Source organism: Symphalangus syndactylus, chromosome 17 (genome assembly GCF_028878055.3).
Source record: "Symphalangus syndactylus isolate Jambi chromosome 17, NHGRI_mSymSyn1-v2.1_pri, whole genome shotgun sequence".
Classification (NCBI taxonomy): Eukaryota; Metazoa; Chordata; class Mammalia; order Primates; family Hylobatidae; genus Symphalangus; species Symphalangus syndactylus.
The window spans coordinates 93030087-93058009 of record NC_072439.2 but is presented as its reverse complement, the minus strand read 5'-3'; the positions used below and the strand labels follow the sequence as shown (position 1 = coordinate 93058009).

The window sequence follows — 27923 nt, the reverse complement described above, 5'->3', positions numbered from 1 at the left end:
TCAATAGCACATATTGCTAAACCATGAACACGCGGTTTGACACATTATAACAGGTGTGAGAAATTTATGAATTACTGATTATCTTGATGACTCCTCATAATGATTTCTTTGTATCTCAACAGCGACTGAAGTACATTCTATTATTGTGATTTGTCCCGGAATCTGCAGAAGCTGAACTAGTACCCAAAAGATATGAGCAGGGCCTGAGCTAGAAGGGGATCTGGAAGATTTTCAATGACTATGAGGAAGTACACAACACATACACACAGAGTTGTATTGTCAAATACACTGACTTAGCCCTTCAGAGTTTACTAGGAGATTCCAAACATATAATCTCATTTATACTGAAATATTACTTGCCCAATATATAATTTCTTCTGAACCCACTCTAATTTTTTTCAAGATTTGCCTCAGTATTCCCTGCATCAGTATTCTAGTACAACCTGGAAAACAATCACATATCCAGTCAACTTTGTAAATCAGTAACCAGATTGAGAATTACTGAAACTATTTCACAGCCAGGCCACGCTCAGAGCCTGAAGAGAACTTTTCTCCTTTTCTAACCTCCTCTGCCTTTGATGCAAACAGTATAAACAGTCCACTGAGGATAAACAGCATAAACTTGTCTCCCCACCTTTCCCTGTGGGCACATTAAGGTGAACCACCTTTCACCCTCCCATTTCTCAAACTTTTTCCCTCCCATGTTCACTTTCACTCATCCAGAACTCAGGCTGACCTTCTTGTCATAAGCCAACCCTATCAATGTCTTCTACTATTCCCAGTCTGCTATTAAAATGAGCTTCCCACCATAGTCAATTACACAACTATTCTTTGTTTCCACCCAGATCTCAATGGTCTGCAGGCTCTCCCCTCTGCCCAGACATTTTCCCAGTGTTACAGATGGTGGCTAAGTCTCTTTTGAACATTAAAAGCCTTGCAACTCTGCCTCATTGCTTAGAAGAGCATTAACAGAAAGAAATGCACTTTGCTCTGAAATTCGAGCACACAGCTGCTTCCCTATCCAGCTGCAAGCTCTTCATGGCAGGGACTTTGTGGGTGTACTCTCTGCACCTTCCACACAACGTGTGCTTGTTAATTGAAAGAAGTTAAAAAAAAAAAAAAAAGCTAGATCATAAAGTCAAACGAGTAGGAGAAAGGAAGAAAATAATGTCATAAACAGAATTAAACTCTGCTATTATGACAGCATAACGCATTATTAGATATGTCAAACATCATTTAAACAAATTTAGTAATAAACAAACTACATAAAACTAGAACCCTATCCCCATTCTCATTAAAGGAGTTTCAATGATATGTTAATCTAAATACAGGCATATCTTGGAGATATTGCAGGTTTAGTTCCAGACCACTGCAATAAAGCAAATATCGCAATAAAATGAATCACATGATTTTTTGGTTTCCTAGTACATATAGAAGTTATGTTTACACTATAGTTTATTAATATTCTATTGATAGTCTATTAAATGTGCGATGGAATTCAGTCTAAACAGGTTACGTACATACCTAAATTTAAAAACACATTATTACTAAGAAATGCTTGCTACACACCTTCAACCTGTAAAACACATAGTTTATCCAAAGCACAGTAAAGCAAAGTGCAATAAAATGAGGGATGCCTGTATACACAAATTAGTGTACAGTGAATTAATTTACAATAGGCCAAGCAGATCTTAGAAATGGAAAGGAGGACTGGCTGACATACCTAAATACATACATATATGTACCCCCCATCCATTTCCTTAAAGAATGATTTTCATTGAGTTGTTCATCTCCCCCTAAATACATGAATGGCATAGTATGCACCTAATAAACACTCATTTACTCAATAAACAAGTGTTGAACTCTATTTCAGAATGAATAAGTCATCTCCAAGCCATCACTGAGGTGAAATATCAGAGAGGAAAACAGGTATAATGTAAGTTAATAAACACTGTACTAAAGACAACTTGTACTAAAGAAAATTCTTTGAAGTCATAACAATGGAACAGTTATGCTTGTTATGAATTGGGGGTGGATGTAAGAAGTGGAGGTGATTTAAACAGAATGTATCAAGAAACCTTGTATCAAGAAATCTTAAAGTAATTAACACAAAATGTATCTCAAGGTAAGTTAAAATTCCTATGCACAGAAGTGGTAAACATTCTTGGCAAAGGAGCCAATTACGGAAAAAGACAAAAAGACGAAAATCCACAGGCCATCCTGGAGTTGTGTGTGCCCAGAGCACAGAAGCCCCAAAGGGAATTACAGCAAGAGATGGGATAGGAAAGCCCCTGTGCACTCTCATGAGGAATTGGTTCTTTTTTACATAGGCTTCCTAGTATACAACTTACCTGAAATGTACCAAAGAAAATCTGGTGATTACCACCCCACTCTACCTCACGCCAACCAAACTCTATCTCTTATACTTTTTCTCTTCTTGCATTTGCTTCCCAAGTCTCTCATTTTTGTTTTCGCCTTATTGTTTCTCCTCACACACCTTTTTTCAGGTACGTCTACTTGCCAACTTTATCCCTCCAGCTCCAGACACAGCCCACTCCCCAATTCCCTACCAATAACCGTAGGAGCTTTCCATAAACTTCGAAGCAGAACTACTTGTTTTCCTTCTACAGGTAACACCCTTGGTCTGCCCTCCCCTTGGCAATTAGTAGCAAAATAGAGACAAAATTTGTATACTTTAATAATTCAACATTTTAAAAGAAAACTGATCAACATTGATTTGAATATCTCTTAAAATTCTGGCCCAAATGACATCAAATTTGGAGGCCTAAAACAGCCTTTAAAAAAAAAAAATTCTTTTCTTAGTCATTAACAGTACTAGATTAAGATCTCCTCAGCTTTCACCAACAAAGAAATAAGTAAACTCCGAGCATTTTTCATAAAACATATTTCAGATTGTTATTTTAAAAAGCTCATTTACAGCAAGTTTCTCTCCTTCTCACTCAGAAACAAAATATTCTTTTTAAAGACTGTTTCAAAGAGGTGATTCAGATTTACAAGTGATGGGGTAAGAGTCTTTACAATCCCCTTATCTTTTTCTCAGGGACAAAGAGAAGTGTCCCCTCCCAACCCCTGCCACATCCCCCACATACACACATACCCCTAAGTGCAGCGAGAATTTTGTTTACTCTTCCACTAAAGGAACACAGTCTAAATTTTGGCCAAGAATCGCGAACTTAACTTGTATTTATACTGGCAACGCCGGCGAGAAAAAAACTTAGTGGGAGACATTTTGCTAAACTAACTCTGCTCAAAAGTTTAAAAGCTCTGCACAAGATTAACTAAATCTAAACAGTGAACAGTGCTCCTGCTATCAAGAACTCCTTTCACCTCAGTCAAGTATGCAGAATGAGTACATATCTATCACCCCACTTCAAACAAACCCAGAATTTTCTGATTCAATGAATGTCTACACGTTCCTTTCATACATTATCCAAATAATGTGCACATTCCCAGTGCCTTCCCAACTAATTCTACATAAACTAAAAAGGAAGTGAAAAAAAAAGCCATTCCCCTTCCGTTGTTCTTTTACCTACATCCTAAGACTTTCTGAAATTACAATTGCCATGATTCGTCTTTACAAGCTTCCACCCACATAAAAATGCCTGGATTAATAATACATTAACTAGCGGCTATTTCTTTCGCCTGTGTCTGTTTTCCCTTTTATAGAATGGTAGAATTTTGTGAATTATTCTTTTTATGTAAATGCTATGAGTAGCAGAGGGAGTATACACTCTGCTTTGAAAGCAGGGATTATGCTTGCTTTCCTTTGTTCTATATACATGAAAACATCTACTGTGAACAAGAAAGATATTCAAGAGACACATTTTGTCTTGTGAAAGTTTGGCAATAACAGACAGCCATAACTGACATTTATACAGCTCTTCATAAATTACAATGCACTTTCACATTTATTCCTCCTAACCATCTGAGGACAAAGGCTTTATCAACATCCCCATTTTACTTGTGAGGAAACTAAGGCTCAAGACAAAGAAAATGGCTTGAGCAAGACTACCCAACAAATAAAACAAATGAACTGGAAATCAAATCCACCTCTTCTTGCCCCAGATATTTCTGCTTAGAGTATCAGGAAAAAAAAAAGGGAGAGGGGGTATTATTAAATACTAGTTAAAATAAGATAAATGTGCATTAAGTTCTTTAAAACCAAGGATAAAAGTAATTTTTAGTAAAGATGGTATATGTATTCAAAAAGCGGTTTCCAGGTCCCCCAAAATGCAAATAAAAATGAGACCTAGTTTACTTTGCCTCACTATCTCCCAAGAATAGACTTCTAGCAATCACAGTCGGCCTATATTTACACCTGAAAAAACAGGAATAAAAAGTTCCTTAATTGTATAAACATAAGGGGTTCAAGTGCAGCTTAGTTATATGGATATACTGTCTAGTAGTGAAGTCTGGGCTTTTACCGTAATCACCACCTGAGTAATGTACACTGTACCCATTAAGTACCTTCTCATCTCTCACCCGCTTTCCACCACCCCATCCTTCTAATTCTTTCACAGTGTTTCCTAAGTGACCTACAGGAAACCCTAGGTAGTGACTAGAGTGAAAAATTCTAAGGGAAATCTCTCTTTGGGAACTACCACTTGCCCTCATCTCTCTAACCCTCTTTTCAACATCCACAAGTTTCCCTCCATTTGGGAAGAGAAGATATTGTTAAATTTTAGACTCGTGCCTAAGATATATTAATGACACTTTGAAATAATAAATGTATTTTATAAAACTTTTATGCTGCCCTACAAAAGAAATGTCTCCCTAATCTGTCAGAGTTTCTTCTCTTTATTAAAAGTTCTAATAAAATTACCTGAGTAAAAGAGAAATGGGATTCAGAGAAACTGAATAGATCTTATCCTAATGACAAATCCTCTACATTCTCAACCCCAGCAATCTTTATATAGAGATCAACAAAATGACATCAATATCACTACCGCCAATACCATTAGCAAAACCAACCCCCTCCTCCACCCCCATCAGCAGGGCAAGTAGGGAGCTTAGAGATGCTTGGCTATAGACAGCAGACACTCTCTTATGCTCACTCAAATACCCCAATTATGAGCTCCATAAAAGCAAACATAGCTCTGAGTTGCTGATCACTGATAGCTAAAATTTCTCACTTTCAGGCTCAAGGCCGAAAAAAGAACACTTAAGTAATGCGTGAGCAATTCATTTACTACAGAACAAAGGGTAACACAAACTTTTGATCCTTCTCCATTTTTTAGTGTTCTAAAATTTTCATGCCATTGAAATTAACAAAATCTAAACACAGTATGACAGTGGGAGGGTAGTGGCATCTAACTCTGGCTGAAGCTAAGCAAATAATCTACACAGGTATTCCATCTTCATTTATTTTGTTACCAGTCAAAGCAATCAATGGCAGGGCTACTTTTCTAAGTCTCCAAATGCCCTGTTCTTTCCAATATGCCATGATATTCCACCTGTCTGGGAGACAGATGATTCTTCTAAACAGAGATCCATAATACAATTAAATCAGATGCACTGTCTTGTAGTTATTATCCTTACTATAATAATCCCACTACTAAACTGTCCACAAGGTCCACACAAAATTTTTGCAATTTCTTTGCGAAAGACAAAGATTTTCACTCTACACCTTATACAGATGACTAAGGAACCAAGTAATATTTACCAATATTTCATCTGTTTAGAGATTCTTATGGTTATTGGTTTTGGTCTCTGTTTTTGGTTGCTTGGTTTTTGTGAGAATGAAACACAATGGGAGAGCCTTGCAAATGGGAAAGAAACTTAGTCACCATTATTACACAGATGATGGTGGGGGACTCTCTGTGTTCTATCTGCCCAAAGCACCCATCCACCCCTCTACCATCTAGAAAATTCACAATCAACCTACAAGACCCCCATTCAAATGTCACCTATGTAGCTGACTCACAAACATGTGGCAGACTCATCTATCATTTTCTTTCAGTGCTTTCATAGCACGTAGTTTACAGGATAGAACTGTAGCACTAATTATATTATTAAAAATTTTTACTCATGTTTCCCCAGCATATATTCTAGATCCTGAAAGGCAAGAAAAATATTATGGATCATTTTATCTCCAACATGTATCCCAGTGCCCAGGATAGTGATTTTCAAATATATGTTTGTGAAAAAGATGGATCCTGAAAACAATGATGACTAGTGCACAGGACATAACACGAAATGTTGGATTTTCCCACCCACATCCATCCAGCATATTCATTCATCCACATCCTCCAGCTTATCTGAAACAAGGCTATGGAGCTACATGTCTATCAATACTACCTCAAACAACAGTAAATTCCTTCACCTGGAATTTCAGATTTATTATAATGAAAGGATATGTTGCCTAACAGAATCCTAGAATACCTAGAAAAGTGATCTACACAGGCAGGTGGTCAATTCTTGGTTTCTTTGGGCCACAATTAAACAGATCGCTCAACTTACAAAGAAATGATGGCTGAGATTTGTACTAATATGCCGAAGATCACATAGTTACATGAGTGGCACTGTTAAGATTAGAGCTCAGAATCAAGAAAACTGTGTGTATACATACGGATGAATTTGTTCAGCTAAACAATGCAGTGGGGTACTTAGGATTTATGTGGCATTGAAAGCAGAGAAAGCAGTATGTGCCGAGGTGCTAGCAGGAATTTGCACAATCTGGAGCTAGTCTCCTGAATTACTGGTTTGACAAAACTGTCCCATGTCCTTAGAACTCCCCTGTAGTTGCAAACTGCCAAATCATCCCAAGAATTACAAAATGTTAATAAATTAAGTATAAGGTGAATGGAAAAACACAACTCAAGGTTGATATCCAAAAAGTAAGAAGAAGAAAGGAGAAAAACTTTCAGAAATTCTAGTAACAGAAAGACATTTTCGGGGTTAATTATCCTGCAATAAACATTACAGATAGAAAGCTGCCTTCTTCACAAAAAGTTTTACAAACACCAGAATAGTATAACTCAGGATCCTCTGCAAACTTCTTACAAATATCTGACCTGCTAAAGTCACCTTCTTGGTTAGAGCACCAAACTGTCAAGAGTATCAAGAATCTGTAATCCTATTTCCAATAATAATGGTCCTAAATGGCAGACTGGGCTTCCTAGTTTCCTCAAATACTTCTAAATTTCAATCACTGTTCATAAAAAGATGCTGATCTATCACTTTATTAAAATTATAGATACATTATCAGAAAGGGTTTAAATAGCTGTCAAATTCAGCCTTATCTTGTCCAAGCAATCATCTGGATTCCTTTTAAATGTTTCAGCCACCGGAAACTCCCTTTATTTTAAAACACAGCCCATTTTTCCGATAACCAGAGGTAAAACTGTCTTCAAAAGGACAAAATCTGCCAACCTATAGTGATTATCCACTGGTCCTAGTTCCAGCCTCAAAGCACTCACATTCTCCAGAGTGTATGTAGGTGTGTTGTAGAAACAACTGACATTCTGAGGTCTGTTATTTTTATACACCCTATGGATAACCATCCATGTAGCATATCATACAGGTTAATGCACAGGTTAAGTCCCAAATGTACTCTCCATGTTACAGGCAGAGTCTACGGCTGATCTTATGCCTCCCTATAGGATACCTTGACTACAGTTGAAATACTTGACTTTTCAATTTAAATTTAGAAGGTACCAGAAAGAATAAACATCAAAATTCTAACATTAACAATATACTATGGGATTACAATGCAGCTTATCTTCCTTTTTAAACACTTCTATATTTTCCAATTCATCTTCCAAGAAGCAGAATCTGATAATCCTTTTCAAAATATTTCATAATAAAGAGAGATACATGTTTTTATTCTAATATAAGCATCTAAACAGTGAAGCAAGAAATATTTACAAGGAAGAAAATCAGTTGTAGTAGCAATTTTATTGATTTTATAATGCTCCTTTGAACATTAACAAAAGTAAAGCCCACATATGGTCCCAAATTTGTCGACAATCTTCCTGAACACCAGTGTAAGAAGAGAAATATGAAAAGTTGTTCAGTTTTCATTATCAGAATGGAGAAATTATACCAGCTCTTTACTGCAAAGAAATGTTTTATTAGTATCGACTGTACAAGTAAATTCAGTTAGCATGTGGCAACTTAAAATAGGGAGCACTAAATTATATAATAGCATCATCAACAGTTTTACAAGAAGGGTAATAAGCATAAGTTTTAAATGTGTGCCAACAACACATGCACACTTCAACAAACACACTGCAAAGAATCATTCTGAAAAGTAAAACTACTGATCGAATCCCAACATTTCATTCTCACACAATTTATCAAAGTATGTTCCTGAGTTACTTTTTTTCTAATCCCTAAATTCAAAGTTAAATGAAAACCCCAGTAACCTCAACCACTTGTTTGGCAAGTAGATATGTTATGGCTAACCGCAGATAAACCAGATTGCAGGCAAGTGGGTTTTGAAAATGCTGAGATGATATAAGTCCTCACATCAGAAGTACTACTTTAATATCACAGACCATCTACATCATTCTCAGCGACCACAGAATAAAGTGGGTAACTTATTGGGAAAGAGAAAATGGCTGGGTCAGAATTTCCATCTGACAGGACAAATGATCTGGAGTGAGAAGAAGAGTGAAAAAGCAGGGAAAAGGTAGCAAGGTAGAAACAGAGCAGTCTTTACTTATATTGGTTAAACTGTCGAACACAGATAAAACTTTCCAAATAAGGTTTATGTGATTCAGCTACCATAAATGATTTTTAAAATGCCCGCAAACATGGACAACCTCACAAGCTTCCTGTGTTAAAGGCAACAACTGTATGGATTGGTGCTTTGAATCCAAAACCTTTTTTTGATGGGAGTAACAAAACAGAAGCTATCCAAGAAAAGTTAAGACTTAGACCTTGTCTATTCTTAGAAGATGCTGACGCAGGTATTAACAGAAAGCACTCAAGTTAAGCTTCCTTTCTTCTCAAGAAACGTCCCATAACCTCAAAATGAGCTCAATCAGGACGTCATTTATTCTGAGTGCCCATCAAATTGATTCCTGGGCTCTGTCTTTCTATTTCCATCAAGAAGTCACTAAGGTTCTCTTCAAAACCCCAAGTGATGTGCATTCCTCATAGTCTAATGCTCAGTGGAACGTATATTAGAATTGGCATCCTGGCCTGGCATGGTGGCTCACGCCTGTAATCCCAGCACTTTGGGATGCCGAGGTGGGCAGAATGCCTGAGCTCCCAAGTTCGAGACCAGCCTGGGCAACACGGTGAAATCTCGTCTCCACAAAAATACAAAAAATTAGCCAGGCGTGGTGGTATGCGCCTGTAGTCCCAGCTACTCAGGAGGCTGAGGCAGGAGAATCGCCTGGACCCGGGAGGCAGAGGTTGCAGTGAGCTGAGATCGTGCCACTGCAATCCAGCCTGGATGACAGAGCGAGACTCCGTCTCCAAAACAAAAAAACAAAAAGAAATGACATCCTTAAGCTGAACCAAAATCAATATGTTCTATCGATCCAACATCGTTCTATCCTTTAGTGTCACAAATAATTGTTTCACACTATATATGGTGGCCGCCAATCATATGTAACTGTTACATATAATGTAAATTTAATTTTAAAAATTCAGATCTCCTCAGTTTCACTAATCATATTCCTAGTGCTAAATAGCCACATGGGGCTGGTAGCTACTATTCTGGACAGTACAGAATACAGAACGTTTGCATCATCACAGTTGTTCTATTAGATAGGACTGCTCTAGACAATAATCACAACGTGACAGTATGACAGAACTAATTTAGACAACTGGACCACTCAGTGAACCTGAATTAGAGACCTCATCGCATTTAAAACCATTTTAACCTTCTGCATGTGCATGCATGCACAAGCATGTGTGCTTGCAAACACACTGTATAATTTGCTTTGCCATTTCAGACAACCAAGGGTCTTGAGTATATTACTGGTCTTGTGTCAGCCACTGATTTATCTTCAAAGTGCTCGCATATTTACATTTCTCCTATGCTGCTTCTTCCTCAGGCCTAATGTGACAGTTTTGCTAACCTCAGTAGGGTGAAAGGTTAAGAGTTATCCTACATTTAACTAGCAACCACTGTGCAGGTATAGTCACAGACACAAAGTGAACAAATTTCTGATTAGAAAGGAAAGTGAACCAGGTATTCAACATAGAGGAGTTCAATTCTTGAAATACAACTGGTACTGAATAAACCCACCAAATCTCTAATACTTTACCAAGCACTTACTGAAGTACCCTGGATTCTGATTAACAAATGTGAACATTTATTAATTTCAACTGGCCCTGAAAGTTAAATGAGTCACAACTGAAGAAACATTCTCCTAGATTTCTTGTCTCCCGTACCTTCTTTAAAAAACAATTGCATTTTACATAGTTGCTTTACTTTAGAACAATTCAGGAATATATGAACTTAGCAACTAATTACTCTTAAAATCATAAAGATGAGTAAAAAGGAAGCACTTCTGCTGTTTTTAAATAGTTCAGTTTACTTTTTAAATGGGTTTATAAAATTTCATAATTTAACATAAAGAGATAACTTAAAATTATACTTAGAGAAAGATGAAACTCTTACACAGTAGCTTCTGCAGTACACTGCACAGAGAACACTGGCTCTTTGAGATATTCAGTGAATATTTATTGCACAAGGAAGCAGCATGGTGTAACCAAGAGAACTCTTACTTTGATTCCAATCCTAGCTCCATCACTCACCAACTAAATAATCTTAAACTAACATCCCTTATGTTTACGCCCCTGTAATATGAGAGAAATAATAGCCATCATAAGTACAGTCATCCCTGGGTATACATGAGGGGGATTGGTTCCAGCACCCCCCCAGATACCAAAATTGGTGCATACTCACTTCCTGCAGTTGGCCCTGTGGAACTCAGGTATATGAAAAGTCCCTTAGTACATACAGGCCTTGCATCCCGCCAAGTACTGTATTTCTGATCTACACTTGATTGAAAAAAAAAAAAAAATCCGTGTATAAATGGACCCACACAGTTCAAACCCATATTGTTCAAGGGTCAACTGCACTTGAGCACTTCAGGAAATTTTAAAGGTACTTATCAATTATTCTCATGGAGGTAGTCAGACATTCTATGAAAAAAACAGGCCACTGATAGTCACAAGGCATCCTCAAAAGGGTAAATACCATTATATAAGCAGTAGTAGACAATTTTTTCAAAGCAATTTTTCACAAAGCATATCCAGATAGTAAGAATTCATTTTATTTTTATTCCATGTATCCCTAAAGAAACTCCAACCTTCTGTTGTTTCACTACTTGAATGGCACTTTTCCTGGCACTTACACAAGCCCTCAAATGGTTTGGCAGCCAGTACTCTGTTTGCCTTAGCCTAGAAAGAAAAGCCACCCATCTCCTTAAACCTCTGTAGGATAAACCCAGTCATGCCCATTAAAACCCAAAGATCACTTCCAGCCCAACTTAAGTACAAGTTTACACCAGGGGAAGAAAACCATTTTGGTTTATTGGCTTCATATGACAAAAGAGCTTCCTTAAGCACCAGCTACTGCAAGTTCTATTTATCCTTTGAGTCAGATATTTCCATTTTCAAATTCTCTTTTGCAACTAGATACTTTGGCTAGCACTTTCTTTCCTATTAGGATTAGTAAATTCATTTCAACTTTAAACGATTGAGAGCAATATTCAAAATTCCCCAACAACTTTACTTTAGATAGAGTCATAGGATAAACAGGCACGGTAAAATAATCTCTTAAAATCTTGCTCTCATAAAGCAAACTGCAATACTGACAATTCCATTCTGATAACCATGTGTCAGAACTCAACACACATTTCTAGAAATCTTGGATTACGGAAATCAAAAGGTAGGAACAGAAAACAAATGTGTAAATCTTGAAATTTCCGCAATTCCACTGTTAGGTCACCACATGCTCAGTAACTGCTCATGTTCACTGACTGAAAATGTGTTTGTCTAAAAGATATCTTGAGATCATGGGTACATTCCTAGAATCAAATCAGTTTTATACAATCTAGGAGGATACTTCCACAGAAGATCAGGAGCTATATCTGCCTAATTTTAATAAAAGTAAGCTTACACAAAAATAGCATTTCTTCCCCTAGAAATACAGTCTATACAGAATAAGGTGACCCCACAGTAGACTTGAGGAAGCCAGCCAGTGTTTCAAAGTACGTCCAGAAAATTCCCACACAGGTAACAGGGAGTTACACATAGATTTTAACAAGTGGTTCTGTCAACCACTTTGGCTCTCCATGTAGTTTCACAAGAGTGGGGTAATTTTTTTTTCAGAAAGAAATTTATATTCACCTGATTGACTTAAGTTACATGTGAACTCTTGATAGTTCTCTATTCCCAACAAAGGCTGAAAACAGCTAGCACTCTGAGAAAAGCAAAAACTTAAGCTGCCAATCATACTGAGAGACTCCAGTGAGGAGGATGCTAAGACTTCAATAATATACAAATAAACAGAGTATACAGAGCAACAACCTGGATCTGTTTTGAATTTAAGTGTTTAAGAAGTATTTATGACTATCTTGAGTACAGATCAGGACTCAAATATTGCTTACTTCCAGGCTAGAAGACCTTGGGCAAGTATTTAATTTCTTTGAATCTCAGGTTCCTCATCTGTAGAATAAGGATAAATGTTGTGAGGACTAAATTAGATAAGGTATGTGAAGGGCCAAAGAAAGTATCTGCTACTCACTAAGTAGCAGCTCAATAAATAGAGCCTATTATTCGCCTCATTAAAGTTAATAAATTCTTATAATTAGTTATTTCCTATTAGGTATTACTTCTAGTGAGGTCCCACTAAGTCAGTGATTAACATAGATCTAGTCACTTGTCTAGTACAGAATCTGTACTGCAATTTACAGTGAGTACTTGCTCTTAGGAATCTGCAGAAATGATCCCAGTGCAGGCTAAGCTGGAAGGATCACTTGAGGCCAGGAGTTCAAGATCAGCCTGGGCAATACAGTGAGACCCTCACTCTACCAAAAAAAAAAAAATTAATTAGCTGGGCCTGTAGTCCTAGCTACTCAGGAGGCTGAGGCAGAAGGATCACTTGAGCCCAGGAGCTTGAGGCCACAGTGAGCTATGACTGCACCACTGCATGCCAGCCTGGACAACAGAGTGAAACCCTGTCTCTAGAAGAAAAAGAAATAGAATCTGAAGCAATGTTTCCTGGCAAGGAATAACAATATAATCAATAGTTTACTGCACGTCTAAAGCTCTTTCTAACCTCCTATGTCTACCTGAGAGAGAATATGTTTCCTATACACATTGTAGGCCTGAGTTAAGGGGAAATCAGAATGTCTAAAATGTTTAATAAGCTCCACCACTCCAAACTTTTCCAGCTGAATGTCCAAGATTAGAAAGTAAAGTAGAATTCTATGTGAAAATTATGTAATTATAGTTTACTGAAATAGAAGAATCATCAAATTATCACCATCAAGAAGGGTATGAAGGAAAACTGTTGAGTAAAGGTGTAGCCAGCCAAAATCTAACCAACATATTAACACGCAGATTAAAACTTTTTGGCATAGCTAAAACTAAATGTAGTTTCCTAATTCTGTATTTTGAGTTGCTGTAGTAAAAGCTTTCTGCTAAATCTCCATGACAGTTTAGCATCTGAAGTGTAATAAATATAGATTTACTTGCCCAATTAACAGAAATATAAGGACTTTATGATAGTATATAAGGCACAAGCAAATTATAGTATAAAGAGCCCTCTTAATTCCAGATACCTGTCAGAATTTTAGTCTTGGCTCTGTCAGCAGCTCGTCAAGTGAATGAACTTTGACAAGTCACTTTCGAAATCAGAGCCTCATGTCCTGACCTGTGAGGAGACAGATTAAATTACCTCTTAAGAATCTATCCAACTTAAAAATAAGGTAGAATGAAATGTAGTTGATTTGGTGTAAGTGATAGACATTTGTCTCTTGGGTACAAGTATTACACATCATGTAAAAACGTAATAATTGAAGCCTATTCATCTAGGGTAACTGTCATGCTAACTTTCACCTACACCAAATATTGCTTTCTTCATTGCTGCTGTTGATTTCACTATTTCTAGCATCCAAGATAACAACAATCTGCTTATTTCCAACTGTATAGTATCTTTAACCACAAGTATATTTTAACCTTTTGTTCAACCTGGTGCCTTTTAAAAAGGTGAGCTTTTCCTATTTCAACTAATAGTTCTCACAGAGTCTTCAGTATCAGAGTAAAAGGAGACCATGTTATCAGTCACTAACTGTCCAGTGAATACGAATGTGGACTGTAACATTTACTAAAAGGTTCTCCTGGGGCCAGATGATCAGAGTACAGCCTGGGAAAGCAACACTTTCCATATTCAGAAGGCTTCTTGAAGATCACCATATTTTTTATGTTCATCTGGAACACGTTCTAAATGCCCTAGATTTCTCTATGATTGCTAATGAAAATGGCTTCAGCACAACCTACAGTTTGCTTGGTTATCATGTAATACCCTCTGCAGAGGAAATGAAAGAAAATCAGGGGCAGCCTTATCTATGAACAGGAAGACAAGATTCTGTCCAAATCCTTTTCTGCTATAAAGGAATCACTTGCCTCACTTGTTTTATATAGAGTCAAAATTATTTAGATGGTTTACAAAATTTTATATCATAACTCCCTTGAAGGATACATTTGTTTTTCGTAGCACTGCATATTTTTAACCAGTGTTAACTTCTAATACACCATATGAACCTGAAAGAGACCATTCTAAAGTAAGTACAAATTGAACATATCATCCCCAAAGCAAAAAGGCTTCAGCTCATTCTTTTGCTCATGCTCTCTCCTCTTTTCAATATAAACCATGACAAGTTTGCAATTGGTATATTCATTGTTTCCAACCCCAAACTTCCAGATTCTTCACAACTGTCTCCCCTTATATCAAGAATTTTAAAAATACATGCTATGTTTGACTTGTTTAAACTGTGTAAGGGCCTTCCCCCCTTTATCTAAAAATAAATTTAAAAGAGAAAATAGCACACATAAAAATTCTGATGGAACCCAATACCATCTAAGAAACTAACTGAATACTCTAGTAACAGCAACGAAATGACAATATCACTTTACTGGAATGTGTACAAAAATTACCAGCATCTAACTCAAATTAATCCTTAAACAAGTAAGACTGTCGCCTCCAAAGGGGACCACTCTTTTCCAATGAGTCATAAAGGCTTAGTCATTTTCCATTAACTTTAGGAGTTTTAACTGCATATGGTAAAACCATGAATGACTTATAAGGATATCTTTCCCTCTTCACCGCTTCCCCATCAGCAACAAATTCTGTTTTGTTTATTGACTATGGAGGTGTTGTCAATCACAACACCAATCAACTTCCTATAGAAATTTGAGAGCTGGAACAACTCATACAACAAAAAGTAAAAGTAAAATGATCTTTCAAAGATTAGCTCTATGGAGCTTCAATAGGGAAACTATAAAAAGAAGGAATGACTTGTGGATCCACCAAAGACCAATTTGAAATAATGAGGTCTGACCAGAGAACGCTGGGAAAACAACAAAAGCAAACACGTCAACTTAGAATCCAGCAATCACTGACAGAATTGAAAATATTTTCTAGGAAAAGCCAGAAAGTGATCTATAAATGCAGACATTGAGATTGAATAGCCCTTTCCAAAAGAGCTACTGGCCCAGATATTAAGGCAAACTCAAGATGTACAGATGGGAAGAACGTGGACCATTAAGTGAGCCCCTATCTTTCTCTTTCTTCTACGTCAGGACTCCCATATAGACAAAAAGAGTCTTTCACAGTATTTGTCAACTCTTATATTCGATATTTACACAGACCTTCATAATATAAAAGAAAAACCTAATATTTTCAAAGTATTTGGTGGGAAGACGCTACTTAAAAATTAGTGAATATAATACTTAAAGTCAACCATGGACTCCTCCATAGTCAATAAACAAAACAGAATTTGTTGCTGATGGGGAAGCGGTGAAGAGGGAAAGATATCCTTATAAGTCATTCATAGTTTTACTATATGCAGTTAAAACTCCTTAAGTTAATGGAAAATGACTAAGCCTTTATGACTCATTGGAAAAACAAAAGCCAAAAAAGTCCAGGGGAGACTCCCCTGGTATTTGGTCACTGAGGAGCTGTATCAGGACTGCAAACGCTCATCAGGCAAGATGAAAAATTTGGTGATAAATTAGCCTAGGCACTTCTGATACAAGTTTCTGAAAAGATGAAATGATACTTCATTCACACAAATATCTGTAATAAGTTTTAAACAGGGCCAATAATATAAGCTAAAAAAAAAAATAAGCAAACATTTTAAGGTGGTTAAATCTGTTGGATACTCATGAACTTCTGAAAGCCCCACAGACCCTTACTCAGAGCTGGCGTACGGCATACTCTTACTTTACATAAGATTTCTACCTAGATATGATTTTGAAAGTCCCCAGAAATTTACTGGGAGTGTAATTTTTTTTTTCTTCTTAAAAAAAGAGGCTGGGCGCAGTGGCTCATGCTTGTAATCCCAGTACTTTGGGAGGCCGAGATGGGCGGATCACGAGGTCAGGAGTTTGAGACCAGCCTGGCCAACACAGTGAAATGCTGTCTCTACTAAAAATACAAAAATTAGCTGGGTGTAGTGGCAGGCAACTGTAATCCCAGCTACTCGGGAGGCTGAGGCAGGAGAATCGCTCGAGCCTGGGCGACAGAGCTAGACACCATCTTAAAAAAAAAAAAAAAAAGAGAAAGAAAAATGATTTAATTCTGTACTTTTTAAAGTCACTTCAATAATTAAATAGGCTATCATAAGAGTTCAATCAACAATAATTCCCATGGGCATCATTATATTAAAGCAAAGTTATGATAAACAGTGTTTATACCGATAACTGAACTGTCCAAAAAGGTTAAATAACAAAGTTTTTGGAAAGTTTCATTGAAAATGGCTCCAGAACAAATCTTTTTTTTTTTTCTGTCTAGTATCAGGTCACAAAAAATTTAAGCTTTGCCAATCACGTGGTCTCTGCTACAACTACTCATCTCTGCTTCTATAGTATGTAAGCAAAGACAATATGTAAATGAATGAGTATGGCTACGTTCCAATAAAACTTTACTTACAGACACTGAAATTTGAATTTCATATAATTTTCACATCACAAAACATTATATTTTTTGAATCATTAAAAAATGTAAAAGCCATCCTGAGCTACCTTGCTATATAAAACAAGTGGCAATAGTTTGTAGGTCCCTGCAACAAATTTCAATTACTAGAGAGGATTACTGCTCATTCTTTATCAAATAAATGAGCTGTCACTGCAAAAACTTAAGAAATTAGGAGAAGATCCCTGTATTGGGGTGGCCACAGTATACTCATTCTGTATTTTCCAAATGCAATTGCATAAGTCTGGGTACATAGTCTGTATATAAAAACTACAGATTCCTGAAACCATCTCTAAGAGATTTAGCTAATATCAAGCAGGGCTAGGAAGGTGCTTAGATCCCCATATCATTCTGATATTGAAGTAAGGTTTTTAAAAGTATGGACATGGGCAAACTGTGTATCTAGTAAGAACTGTATCCAGAATATGTAAAGAACCTCCAAATTCAATAATAAGAAAATAGTCTATTTTAAAATGAGCTTAAATTTAAAACAAACATGTCAACAAACAATATAATAGCAAATCAGCACAAGAAAAAAGGCACAACATCATGAGTCATTAGGGAAATACAAATTAAATCCACAATAAGATATCATTACACACTTGTTAAAATGGTTAAAATTAAAAAAATTAAATGGGCCCTGAAAATATCAAATGCCAGCAAGGATGCAGAGCAACTGGAGCTCACATACATTGCTGGTGGGAATGCAAAATGGTACAGCCATTTTGAAACACAGTTTGACAATTTTAACATGCATTCACCGTATAACCCAGAAAGTCCATTGGAGGGAAACAAAAGCTTACGTTCAAATACACACACACACACACACACACACACACATACACACACACACTCACCGTATAACCCAGAAAGTCCATTGGAGGGAAACAAAAGCTTACGTTCAAATACACACACACACACACACACATACACACACACACTCACCGTATAACCCAGAAAGTCCATTGGAGGGAAACAAAAGCTTACGTTCAAATACACACACACACACACACACACACATACACACACACACTCACCGTATAACCCAGAAAGTCCATTGGAGGGAAACAAAAACTTACGTTCAAATATACACACACACACACACACACACACACACACACTCACCGTATAACCCAGAAAGTCCATTGGAGGGAAACAAAAACTTACGTTCAAATACACACACACACACACACACACAAACTTGTATACATACAAACGTTTAGAGTGACTTTACTGACACCCACCAAAACTGAAAATAACTCATATGTTCTTCAACTAGTGAATGGATAAACAGTATGTTTGAGGAGACTCAAAAAACTACTTACTGTATGATCTTATTTATATAACATTTTTGACAAAGCAAAACTACAAGGGCAGAAAACAAATCAGTGGCTGGTGGGGGCATGAAACGGGGGTTGAGAAGTTTGGGGGTCAGGAACTGTTCTGTATCTTGATTGTTGTGGTGGTACACATTTGTCAAAACTCAGAACTACAGACGAAAAAAGAGGGAATTCTTACTGTATGTAAATTATTCGCTGAACTTTACTAAAACGACAAAGAAAAAGGAAAGAACCACTGATAAATAAACAAGACCAGTAATACACTGGTTCTGGTTTATTAGAAAAGTCTTCACTGCTTTGTTTTTTTTCCTTTTTCTCAATATAGGCTAAAAACTATCCTATGCACACACACTTAATGTGTATGTGTATGCTTTTTTAACGAAATGATGACAGAAGGAAATAATGATTGTTTTCTGCTTAACAGTCCTTTTAAAAAGTAATATCTGAGAACTCTTGTGCTGGTTTTTAAATTCAAACACCTGGAACATTCTAGATTCAAACATCTACGTAATCCCCAAAGTCCTTCTAAATATAAAAACTAATTATCCTTTGTAGGTCTTATCTAAGATCTAGGTTATCCTAATTTTACATTTTTGAAGCACAGGACACCTTTAAACGAGTTACCAGTTAAAAACATTAATCCAATGGCACTTCCAGTGGCTACCTCTGAAACAGCAAATATAGTTGTTTTAATGTTTGTTTTCTCCTCTACGGATCAAAGCGATTCATTTCTAAATATGCTTCTGTACCTTGGAGAACTGGGATTTCAAGCAGCATTTACTTTAGTGGGCTCCATAACTGTTTTCTTTATGAATGAAAATCACATGCTTCTTGTCGCTGAGGAAAAATTCATTTATCTCAGTAAAAACTGTTATGTCCCTAACAAGGGCTGAGGAAAGACCATGGCCTATGACTTTATTTCTCCACTACGTTTAATTTTAGAGTTTCTACCTTTAAGTATTAGCCTCTTTAGAATGAATATACCAGAGAAGACATGCATTTTTGCAAGATTTTTCAGGTAGAAAAAACAGGGAGGCAAGAGTGTGACTTCCTATAGTTCACTCAGTAATTCATTTGCTGAATCAAAAATAAAAGTTGTAAAAAATTTTAATCAAACCTATGTTAACTCAGCATCCATATGATACATTACTCTTAAAATAACTGTCCTCAGAAAAAGCCTTATTATTTTCATTCTACTGTCTTAAACATATGGCATATCACATAAATGAAACACATCAGAAATGAATCTTATGCATCTATGGAACAATTTAAAAGAAAGAAGGGGAAGAGAGGGAAGGAGGAAAAGGAAAAGAGAAGGTAGGTAAAAAGAAATGGAGAGAAGAATAAGCTGTGTAAGCAACTACTCACAGTTCTAAACTTTTCTAATTCTAGGCCCCCACGTGCCAATTCCTAGCTACTTAGCCTCGGTGGTTTAATACAACTCACTTGCCCTCTCTGACCCTCGGATTTTCATCTGGAAAATAAGGAAGTTGGCCTAGAACAGTGGTTTTTAATGCTTTCTACTCTGAAATATCTTTTTAAAGTACCAATTAACTATAGTTTCCCACATGTGAGTCGTCCGTTAAGTACCTGTTAGTTCAAAAATATATGTATTTTACAAATTAACAGTTACATCCATTTGAAAATTCCCTTGTTCATTCAAAAAAGTATTGCAAGTCTACATATGGCAATACACTATTTTCTTCATTTTTGTGAAAGCCATTTTTGGTGCACATATGAATTCAGAGAGTTATTTCAAGAACTCCATGCATTCTATACCACAGCAAAGATCATGTTCATGTACCATGGAAAATTTTTTTTTATTGTGGAAATACCCTCAACACAACATGCGGCACACAGCAGATATGCAAATTACCTAAGATTCCTTCCTGCTCCCAAATTGAGTGACTGAGTGATATTGCTTTGTACTTATAACAAAAAATTAAACCTATTATTACTCAAGTAAAAATAAAAAACACAAAATAGCATTTAGAAAATGTTACTAAAATTCTATTCTTGATTATCTCCAAAGTCAGAAGAGAAAGCAACAAATTACTTTCTTTAATTTTTCTATGTAATACATATCTATGTTATACATATCTATGTTGAATGAATCTTATTTACAAGACATACCTATAAAAAATTAGAAAAAAATTCCAAGTTTTTATAAATTTAATGCTGGTATAAATAAGTGATACACACGGTTTAAAAGGTATTATCTCTGCCTTTTAAAAGCTTATACTCTGAAAAAGAATACAGAATAATTATGCCAGAGATAAGATTCCTAAACCAACAGAGAATAATAATGTATTCATTCATTCACTCATTCATTTATTCACACATGCAAATATTTACTGAATAGTTGCTGACTACATAGAAGACATTCAGCGAAATGAAGGTAAAGCAAGATAACTAAGACATAAACCTCCTAGCTCAAAGAGATCCAGCCAGGATCTCATTAAAAAGCAACAACCAAAACAAAAACTGTTACGGAATTCTGAAAAACAGGGAAAGTGGGTTTGCCGTGTAGCCAGATATATGTACATCTCATGGACACTGCCATCTGTTTAGACGCTTAGCGTGCATGTGATAAGCTCTAAATTTCTTAGACTACTGGGTTAACTGATTGTACCAGACATAATTTTATATCTTTCCCTCTTGAAGATCTGGATGTATGCCATTAACTTAATTTACCATATTATGCCACCGGAGTGTCCTAACCTAAAATAAATCAGTGCTTTCTAGGTATGTTTCCTTTTACAGACATTTCTAAAAATGTATTAAATTGTATCTTTCACTAAAGAAAAAGGATTTGCTCCCAGAATAGCTAGCTACCTATACTTCAAGAAGTAAGTCACTCGTAGGTAAACTGATTTCAGATGTTAAGCACACACATGCACACCAATACACACAGAGTTCACCAACTTTGAGACGGTGGAACTTTCCACCTAAAGAATATAAGAACTGAACATAAAAAACGAGATTGCGAAAACTGCTGTAAGGAAAGAAAAATAAAGATTAACATTTGGAGAAAATAGGAGAGGTTGAAAGCATGCACTGCATGGCTAAAAGTGGTAAAGCTCTAATGCTTAAGACATTGCAAAGAAGTTGATGAAACGCCAAAATGTCTAGAAAGCCTTCGATCAACCGATACAGGAACTTGGAGAGGAAAAGTAAAGTAGGGAGTCTTGATTGCTGGTTCAGAAAAGAAAAATCCAATGAAGAAGCTAAAACTGACCCCCTAAAAAATGTTAAGTTTGTCAAATGATTAAAAGTGTCATTTAGAAAAATATGTTTTCAGCTCTGAACTCTAAGAAACTTTCAGAACATTATTGAAACATGCCTGCTCCTTTCCCTAACATTCGCAAATTGCATTTTGCATTTCAGTTATAGACCTACTGAAGTTTAAAATGGCTGGAAATTATTTCAAATCCAGAACCTCAAATGTTTCAGAAGAAATAGAGTATTATTCCTGAATATTGGCAACAGTGTTTTCCATTACAAAAAGTACACAGATGTTCCAAACACACTTTTATCCAGAAAAAAAAGATGTGTTGACACTTAGTTGACTTGATTCTTTTCACCTACACATGAACGCAATCATTTCTCTCTGTCTCCCAGTTTAAGAGATTTACCAAGGTATAAATACTACCATACGTGTATGTGTACGTGTTTTTTCAAAAGGTCTGTCCAAATGATGAATATTTTTGACTTCCTTAATAACTAAGTAAGCAAGCATTAGATTTCAACCTAGGAAAGAAGATTTTTAAATATCCCCTTACCCTAATGTCAGCTGCTACCCACGACCTCTATTGAAATGTTCACGACGAAAGGTCACAGGGTGCCCCATCCCCTCCTAAACAGCAATGGAAACGGGCGCACACTCACTGCACTATTCTTCTTAATCTCTATTGGAATCTACCCCATGATACCAAGTTGAATATAAATTGTAACTGCATATATATCTACCAAAAGTTTAAATTAAAAAGTAGAGGAGACAGATACAGGGATTTTTTTGAATGGGGTTCAAAAATCTGCATCAGAATATTAAACTAATTACTACTACTAACCCTTCTCAAATAAAGTTGGAGTTTCAGTATTACCACAGTCTCAGTGTTTGCGCATGTTTTACCCTATCAGGGGCACCAGCTTCATTCTCTTTAATTAGGATAAAGACACTGTTAGGGAGTAACTGGGCCATAATTAAGAGTTATATTAGGGAAGGATACACTTTATTAGACTTGAATACTTCTCAGATCAAAAACTTCACCACCATTAGTAGGACATTCCTAGTATAATACATCATTTCCTTTGATGATCTTGGAACCAGAAAAGTCAGATGTTTACAAAGACAGTGATCTTCTCATCAATTCCTGACCACCTTCAAAATTAATATTTAATTCTAACTTAATGAAAGAGCCACACTGAATTTCCTTACCAATTTACCAGATTACATAAGAAATCGCCAAACACCGTATTATGCAAAATGAAAGCTAATTTAAATGTATTAGACTCTAGAGTGTAGAAATGGAAAAATCTTGCATTTTTATATGGAAAGTGTTTGTGGAACTCCTTGAGAAATAATATGTGAGAATACATCATTCATGTCTTGGTACGAAATCAGAAGATCTAAGGGTAATATAAATGTATAGGAAGAGTTTTATGTTTTTTCCAGGTCACTCATATGAATAGGGGATTGGATAAAATCATAGCACCATATGATTAATACTATACATAACCGGTTTTGTTTGAACTCCAATTCTCATTCTACTCACCATGCACTACACACTGCACAAGGATCACTCTTTCTCTAGAGACAAACCCAACATATACGCACACAAAAAACCCTCATCTCCAAATGTAAAGGATAACCAGACAATCTCTAAGATAAGAACTCTCAAAAGTATTGATCCGCCTTTCCTATCACTCAGCCTCCTTAGTCTTGACAGCAGAGTGAAAACTGTTTTCTACAGGTGAAAGCCGTAAGTCTTCATCAAAGCCATACCAGGGACAGAAAGGTAGAAAAGTATTAACGCTAAAATCTCACGCCTAAGCTTTAACACCCTTCTGGAACAGTAAGACAGAACTAGGCCCATCAGAAATTCTACATAAAATCAGTGACCACTAGTCACTAGTCTCCTAGTGCTTGAAACTCTGAGAAAGCAATCAAGCAGTCCCTAATTTTCCTGAGATTTTTGGGCTGGCCTGAGCACACACAAGACCAACTGAGTCAAATTAAGTTGGCAATAAAACAAGCGGTTCCAAGAAAGCAACAACTGTTTTCAATTCCACATCTCCAAGACACCTCAGGCTACAGTATTCAGTCGAAACAAATGACATTCACAACAAAAGCCGATTTTGCAAGCCCTTGGAACTCACGGGTCTGCATCAGCACTCTGGAACGTCTATGCTTCCTAGGACCAAAGAATAAACAAAGATAACTCAAGGCATAAGGCGATCCAGCACCTAAGATCTCAGTAAAAAACGCTAGGTCCTGAGGCAGCTAGTGGAAAAACAGAGAAGGGAAGTCAAAAGGCTACTTGCTGTCAGCTAAAGCCAAGTCAGTATTAATCTCTACTTTCCCGGACATTGGTATAAAAAGCAATGACAAGGTCATCAGTCCCCTGTTCCCCTCGCTCACTGTGTGTGTGTGTGTTTTGTTTGTAAGAAAATGCTTATAGTGGCTTCCCGCCCGCGCAGAAGACAGCCAAGACTAAACTTTTAAATCTCGAGGAAGGTGGGAAAGTCAGTCAGCCAGCCAGACGCCGGCCTAGGAAAAGTAGGGAGAGAAGGAGGGAAAGAGTCATGTTTCAAAACAAAGGCTCCACACGGAACTGAATGTCAACCCCTCCCCACTTCCCAGCCTTCAAGCCAGCCAGGCTGGGCCTCGATTTTTAAGAAGCGTAGTAAGTCAGATGTACCCAGCTCTCAGCGTTCACCGCGGCTTTGCGATGCACGAGAACACGGGCACAGCCACTTGCTGGGGGTGGTGCTAGCCCACCCCCCCCCACCACCCCCTTGAGAAAAAACAGGCTCGGAACGTCGGTGACTTGCCCAAGGTCCCACACTAGAACCTGAATTCAATTCCTTTCACGTCCAGGCAGGGCCAACGCAGGGCGAGCACCGGGCGAGGGCCGCGGGAGCCGAAATGGCAACGCCCCTGACCTGAGAGAACCTCGGGCTGGGAGAGGGGAGGGTCCCGCGCGCCCTCCCTCCGGGGCCCTTACCTTCCTTGACTCCAGGCAGCTTGGACTGGTCGATACTGACTTCAGCCATACTGGGCCAGGGTTCCGGATGCCCCTTTAACGCAGGCTTCCCGGTCACCGCCGGCGCCGAGCGGGGCCCCGAGCGCAGCAGCAGCGCCGGACGCGGCGCAAAGTCCGGCCGGCAGAGCTCGCAGGCCGGAGAACGGAGCGGGTCGGGCGGGCGGGGGCTGGTGACCGAAGCAGCGGGAGACGGTCCCCGACGCACCAGGCTGGCGGCCCAGCTGCCCCGCCGCGGCCACCTGCTCCGCGTCCCCGGCCCCAATCGATACCAAATATCCGGAGCCCGGAAATGGACCGGGGCCGTCCAGTACGGAGGGAGAGAGGAGACAGAAAGGCGGGCGGGCCGGCTGGGGGAGGGGGAGCTGCAGGTCTGTAACCGCAACTGCAAGTGGTTGGCGAGCGAAGATCAGCGCCCGCTGCCGCCTCACGGTTGTCTCCTTTGTGCTCAGTGACGCGCCGCCTGAGGCTGGGGCCCCGCTGTGCTCCCGCCCCTGGGCCCTGCCCCCCTCCTACGGGAGGGTCGCGTCTTTAGGTGGGGGCTTTGTATCCTAAAGGCCTCAACAAAAAGGCCACACGGGTCACCTAAAACATAATCGTTCCCGTGAGCGGTGTAGTCAGCATTCTGTGGTCTGGTTCTGGCATTGAGATTAACACAGGATGTTTACTGCATGCTTGCCTCTGTCTCGTACACTCTTTTTGCACCCGGAATTAGAGGAGAGATGATAGATGGCCATAAATACCCCGAATACAACGTACAGAATGAAGAGCAGCTGATAAAATTCTGGGCCAGTTTGGAGTAGAGTGTGTACACAATCAGCTGGGAGGACTGAGTCATTCATTCATCAAAATCGCATGAATGTGTCTACCAAGTGTGATGTTAGGTACTGTGGGTGATAACGAGGCGTCAGACTTATCTCTGTTATAGCGCTGCACACATTGGACTGTAATTGTGACATTTCTATCTCTCTAAAATAGACAACCTCTCCTGTTTCATCTCCTGGCAACAGAATGCATCCTCCTTTTGGGAAACTGCCTCTTTCTCCACTCCTCAGAGGTGAGCTTCTCTCCCAAACGTGTGCCATGTCTGAACCTCGAGACTACCACGTCACTCTTCCCCCTTCCTCCACCGACATGGGTTCATCAAAGGGTGGCTGGGTGACCAAGACAGATCAAACAGAATACTTTCCTGGGTACATAAAGAGTTACGTATTCTGTTTCTTGTGGAAAAGATCTGCCTCTAGGAGATGATGAAGGCAAACTGAAGACAGAAGCAAAGAGAAGAGAAAGGGAGATGAAGAGGGCATGTTCGGATGTTACCACAGTAGCAAAGCAGGATATCCCCAGAGCAGCTGGCATTTTGACCGCTCCTGGATTCTGAGATCTACAACCCGCAAACTCTCAACTTATCCCCAGTTTTGCTTAAGCTAGTAATAGTTGATTTTCTGTCACTCACAGCTCAGAGTCCCAGTATGAGAGGCCACATAGGGGAGGTTTTATTTGAACTTGACATTGAAAAGTAGGTGGATTTTAGGCTAGCAAAAAATTTAGAAGACTTTCAAGGCCAGAGGGTAGCAAAGTATAGCCCACAGGCCAAATCTACCCCACTGAATTTGAATGACTGTTTTTTATATGTTCAAATAATTACGTTTTAAATCACTACATAAATAGGACATAATATTTTCAACCTTGCCTCTTAAGCCTCAAAGTCTAAAGTATGCTTTACAGAAAAAGTTTACCCACCCCAGTGCTAGGCAGAGATAACACTCAGCAAGTTAAATGTGGGAATAAGAAGGAAGTGGTATTAGAAAGGTAGATTTATGGGGATTTTTTAATTGTCCTGTAATCTAGTAATTTTTTTTAACTTCCTGTGGTCTAGAGAATATTTATAATAGCAGTATTTTCTGTTTCCCTCCCCAAATCTGTTGTTTCTACTTCTCTACCAAGCCGTGCCCTTGGATTCCTACAGATAAATCACTAGGCCCCCTTGACCTGTGGCTTCCTGTTGTGATTGACCAATGGGAAGCACTGGCAGAAAATCAAAAGAAGGGAGGAGAGAAATATCAGAGTATTCTTCTTTCCTTTATCCCAAAATTTTGGCCATAGTCCTGTCCCTCTATGACTACAAGGCCTGTCTAGAGGCCTCTTTTCCATGGCTTCAGCTCTCATGGGTCTCTAATAATACAATTTCTTTCCAGTGTCCCTTCAGGCCTAGAGTGTAATGGCTTCCCCTAGTTCCTTTTGGCTCACTGCAACTTCTGCCTCCCAGGTTCCAGTGATTCTCGGCCTCAGCCTCCTGAGTAGATGGGATTACAGGTGTGCACCACAACGTCTGGCTAATTTTTTGTATTTTTAGTAGAGACAGGGTTTTGGCATGTTGGCCAGGCTGGTCTGGAACTCCTGGCCTCAAGTGATCTGCCCACCTCGACCTACAAAAAGTGCTGGGATTACAGGCACGAGCCACCATGCCTGGCCTCCCCTAGTTCTCTTCACCCAGTTAACACCTCTGTAAATAGTCTACATTCTTTTCAGTAAAATCACTTCTAGTGCACCTCCTGTTTCCTACTTAGACTGTGACTGTTACAGTAAGATATGCCAAAAGTAAGATATGCTTAAAAATATGATGCACTTACAGTAAGATATGCATAAAAATATCCACATTTCTGGCCTACAGAAAAAATGGAAACATGTATAATAGCCACAACTATTGTTTAGAGAATCGGCTGCTTTCAGCAGAAAAAGTAACGAAAACCTGGAGCCCTTTTCAGGTACTAGAGCAGATGACCTGGAAATCCACCCCATAGCTGGGCTTCCTTCTCCTACTCCACACCTGTTCTGTATAGGTCCCCTAGCCGAGCACACAATTAGAGCTCAGCATTACAGAGTAGGCAACTTCTAGCAAAGGACTGACAGTAACACGGGGAAGAGCTAGTATCTTTTGCATATTTACAGGGAATGAACATATGGTGAATTTCTGTAACAAGTTTACATCTTTTGGTGTCCTGAAATGTCCATTTTGCAATAAAAAAGAAAGCATAAGGCTTCTCAGGAAGGATACAGATCCCTAATTTGGGGCAGATGCCAAACAAGTAATTCAGCATCAAATCACAACTTGAATGCCATAGTGAGAAATAA

At 38.2% G+C, this 27923-nt stretch overlaps 1 protein-coding gene across 2 annotated transcripts in view; it reads right to left on the bottom strand.

The window, feature by feature from the left end:
• CCDC50 (coiled-coil domain containing 50) overlaps positions 1–25909 on the bottom strand; it is a 66653-nt gene extending 40744 nt beyond the window's left edge. Inside the window, exon 1 of one of the 2 annotated variants that reach the window (XM_063621965.1) lies at positions 24753–25909. In XM_063621965.1, coding sequence (XP_063478035.1) covers positions 24753–24801 — 49 coding nt within the window. In that variant the 5' untranslated portion in view covers positions 24802–25909. The remainder of the gene's footprint in view (positions 1–24752) is intronic. The other variant, XM_063621964.1, reaches the window with a different exon arrangement.
• Between the last annotated feature and the right edge of the window lie 2014 nt (positions 25910–27923).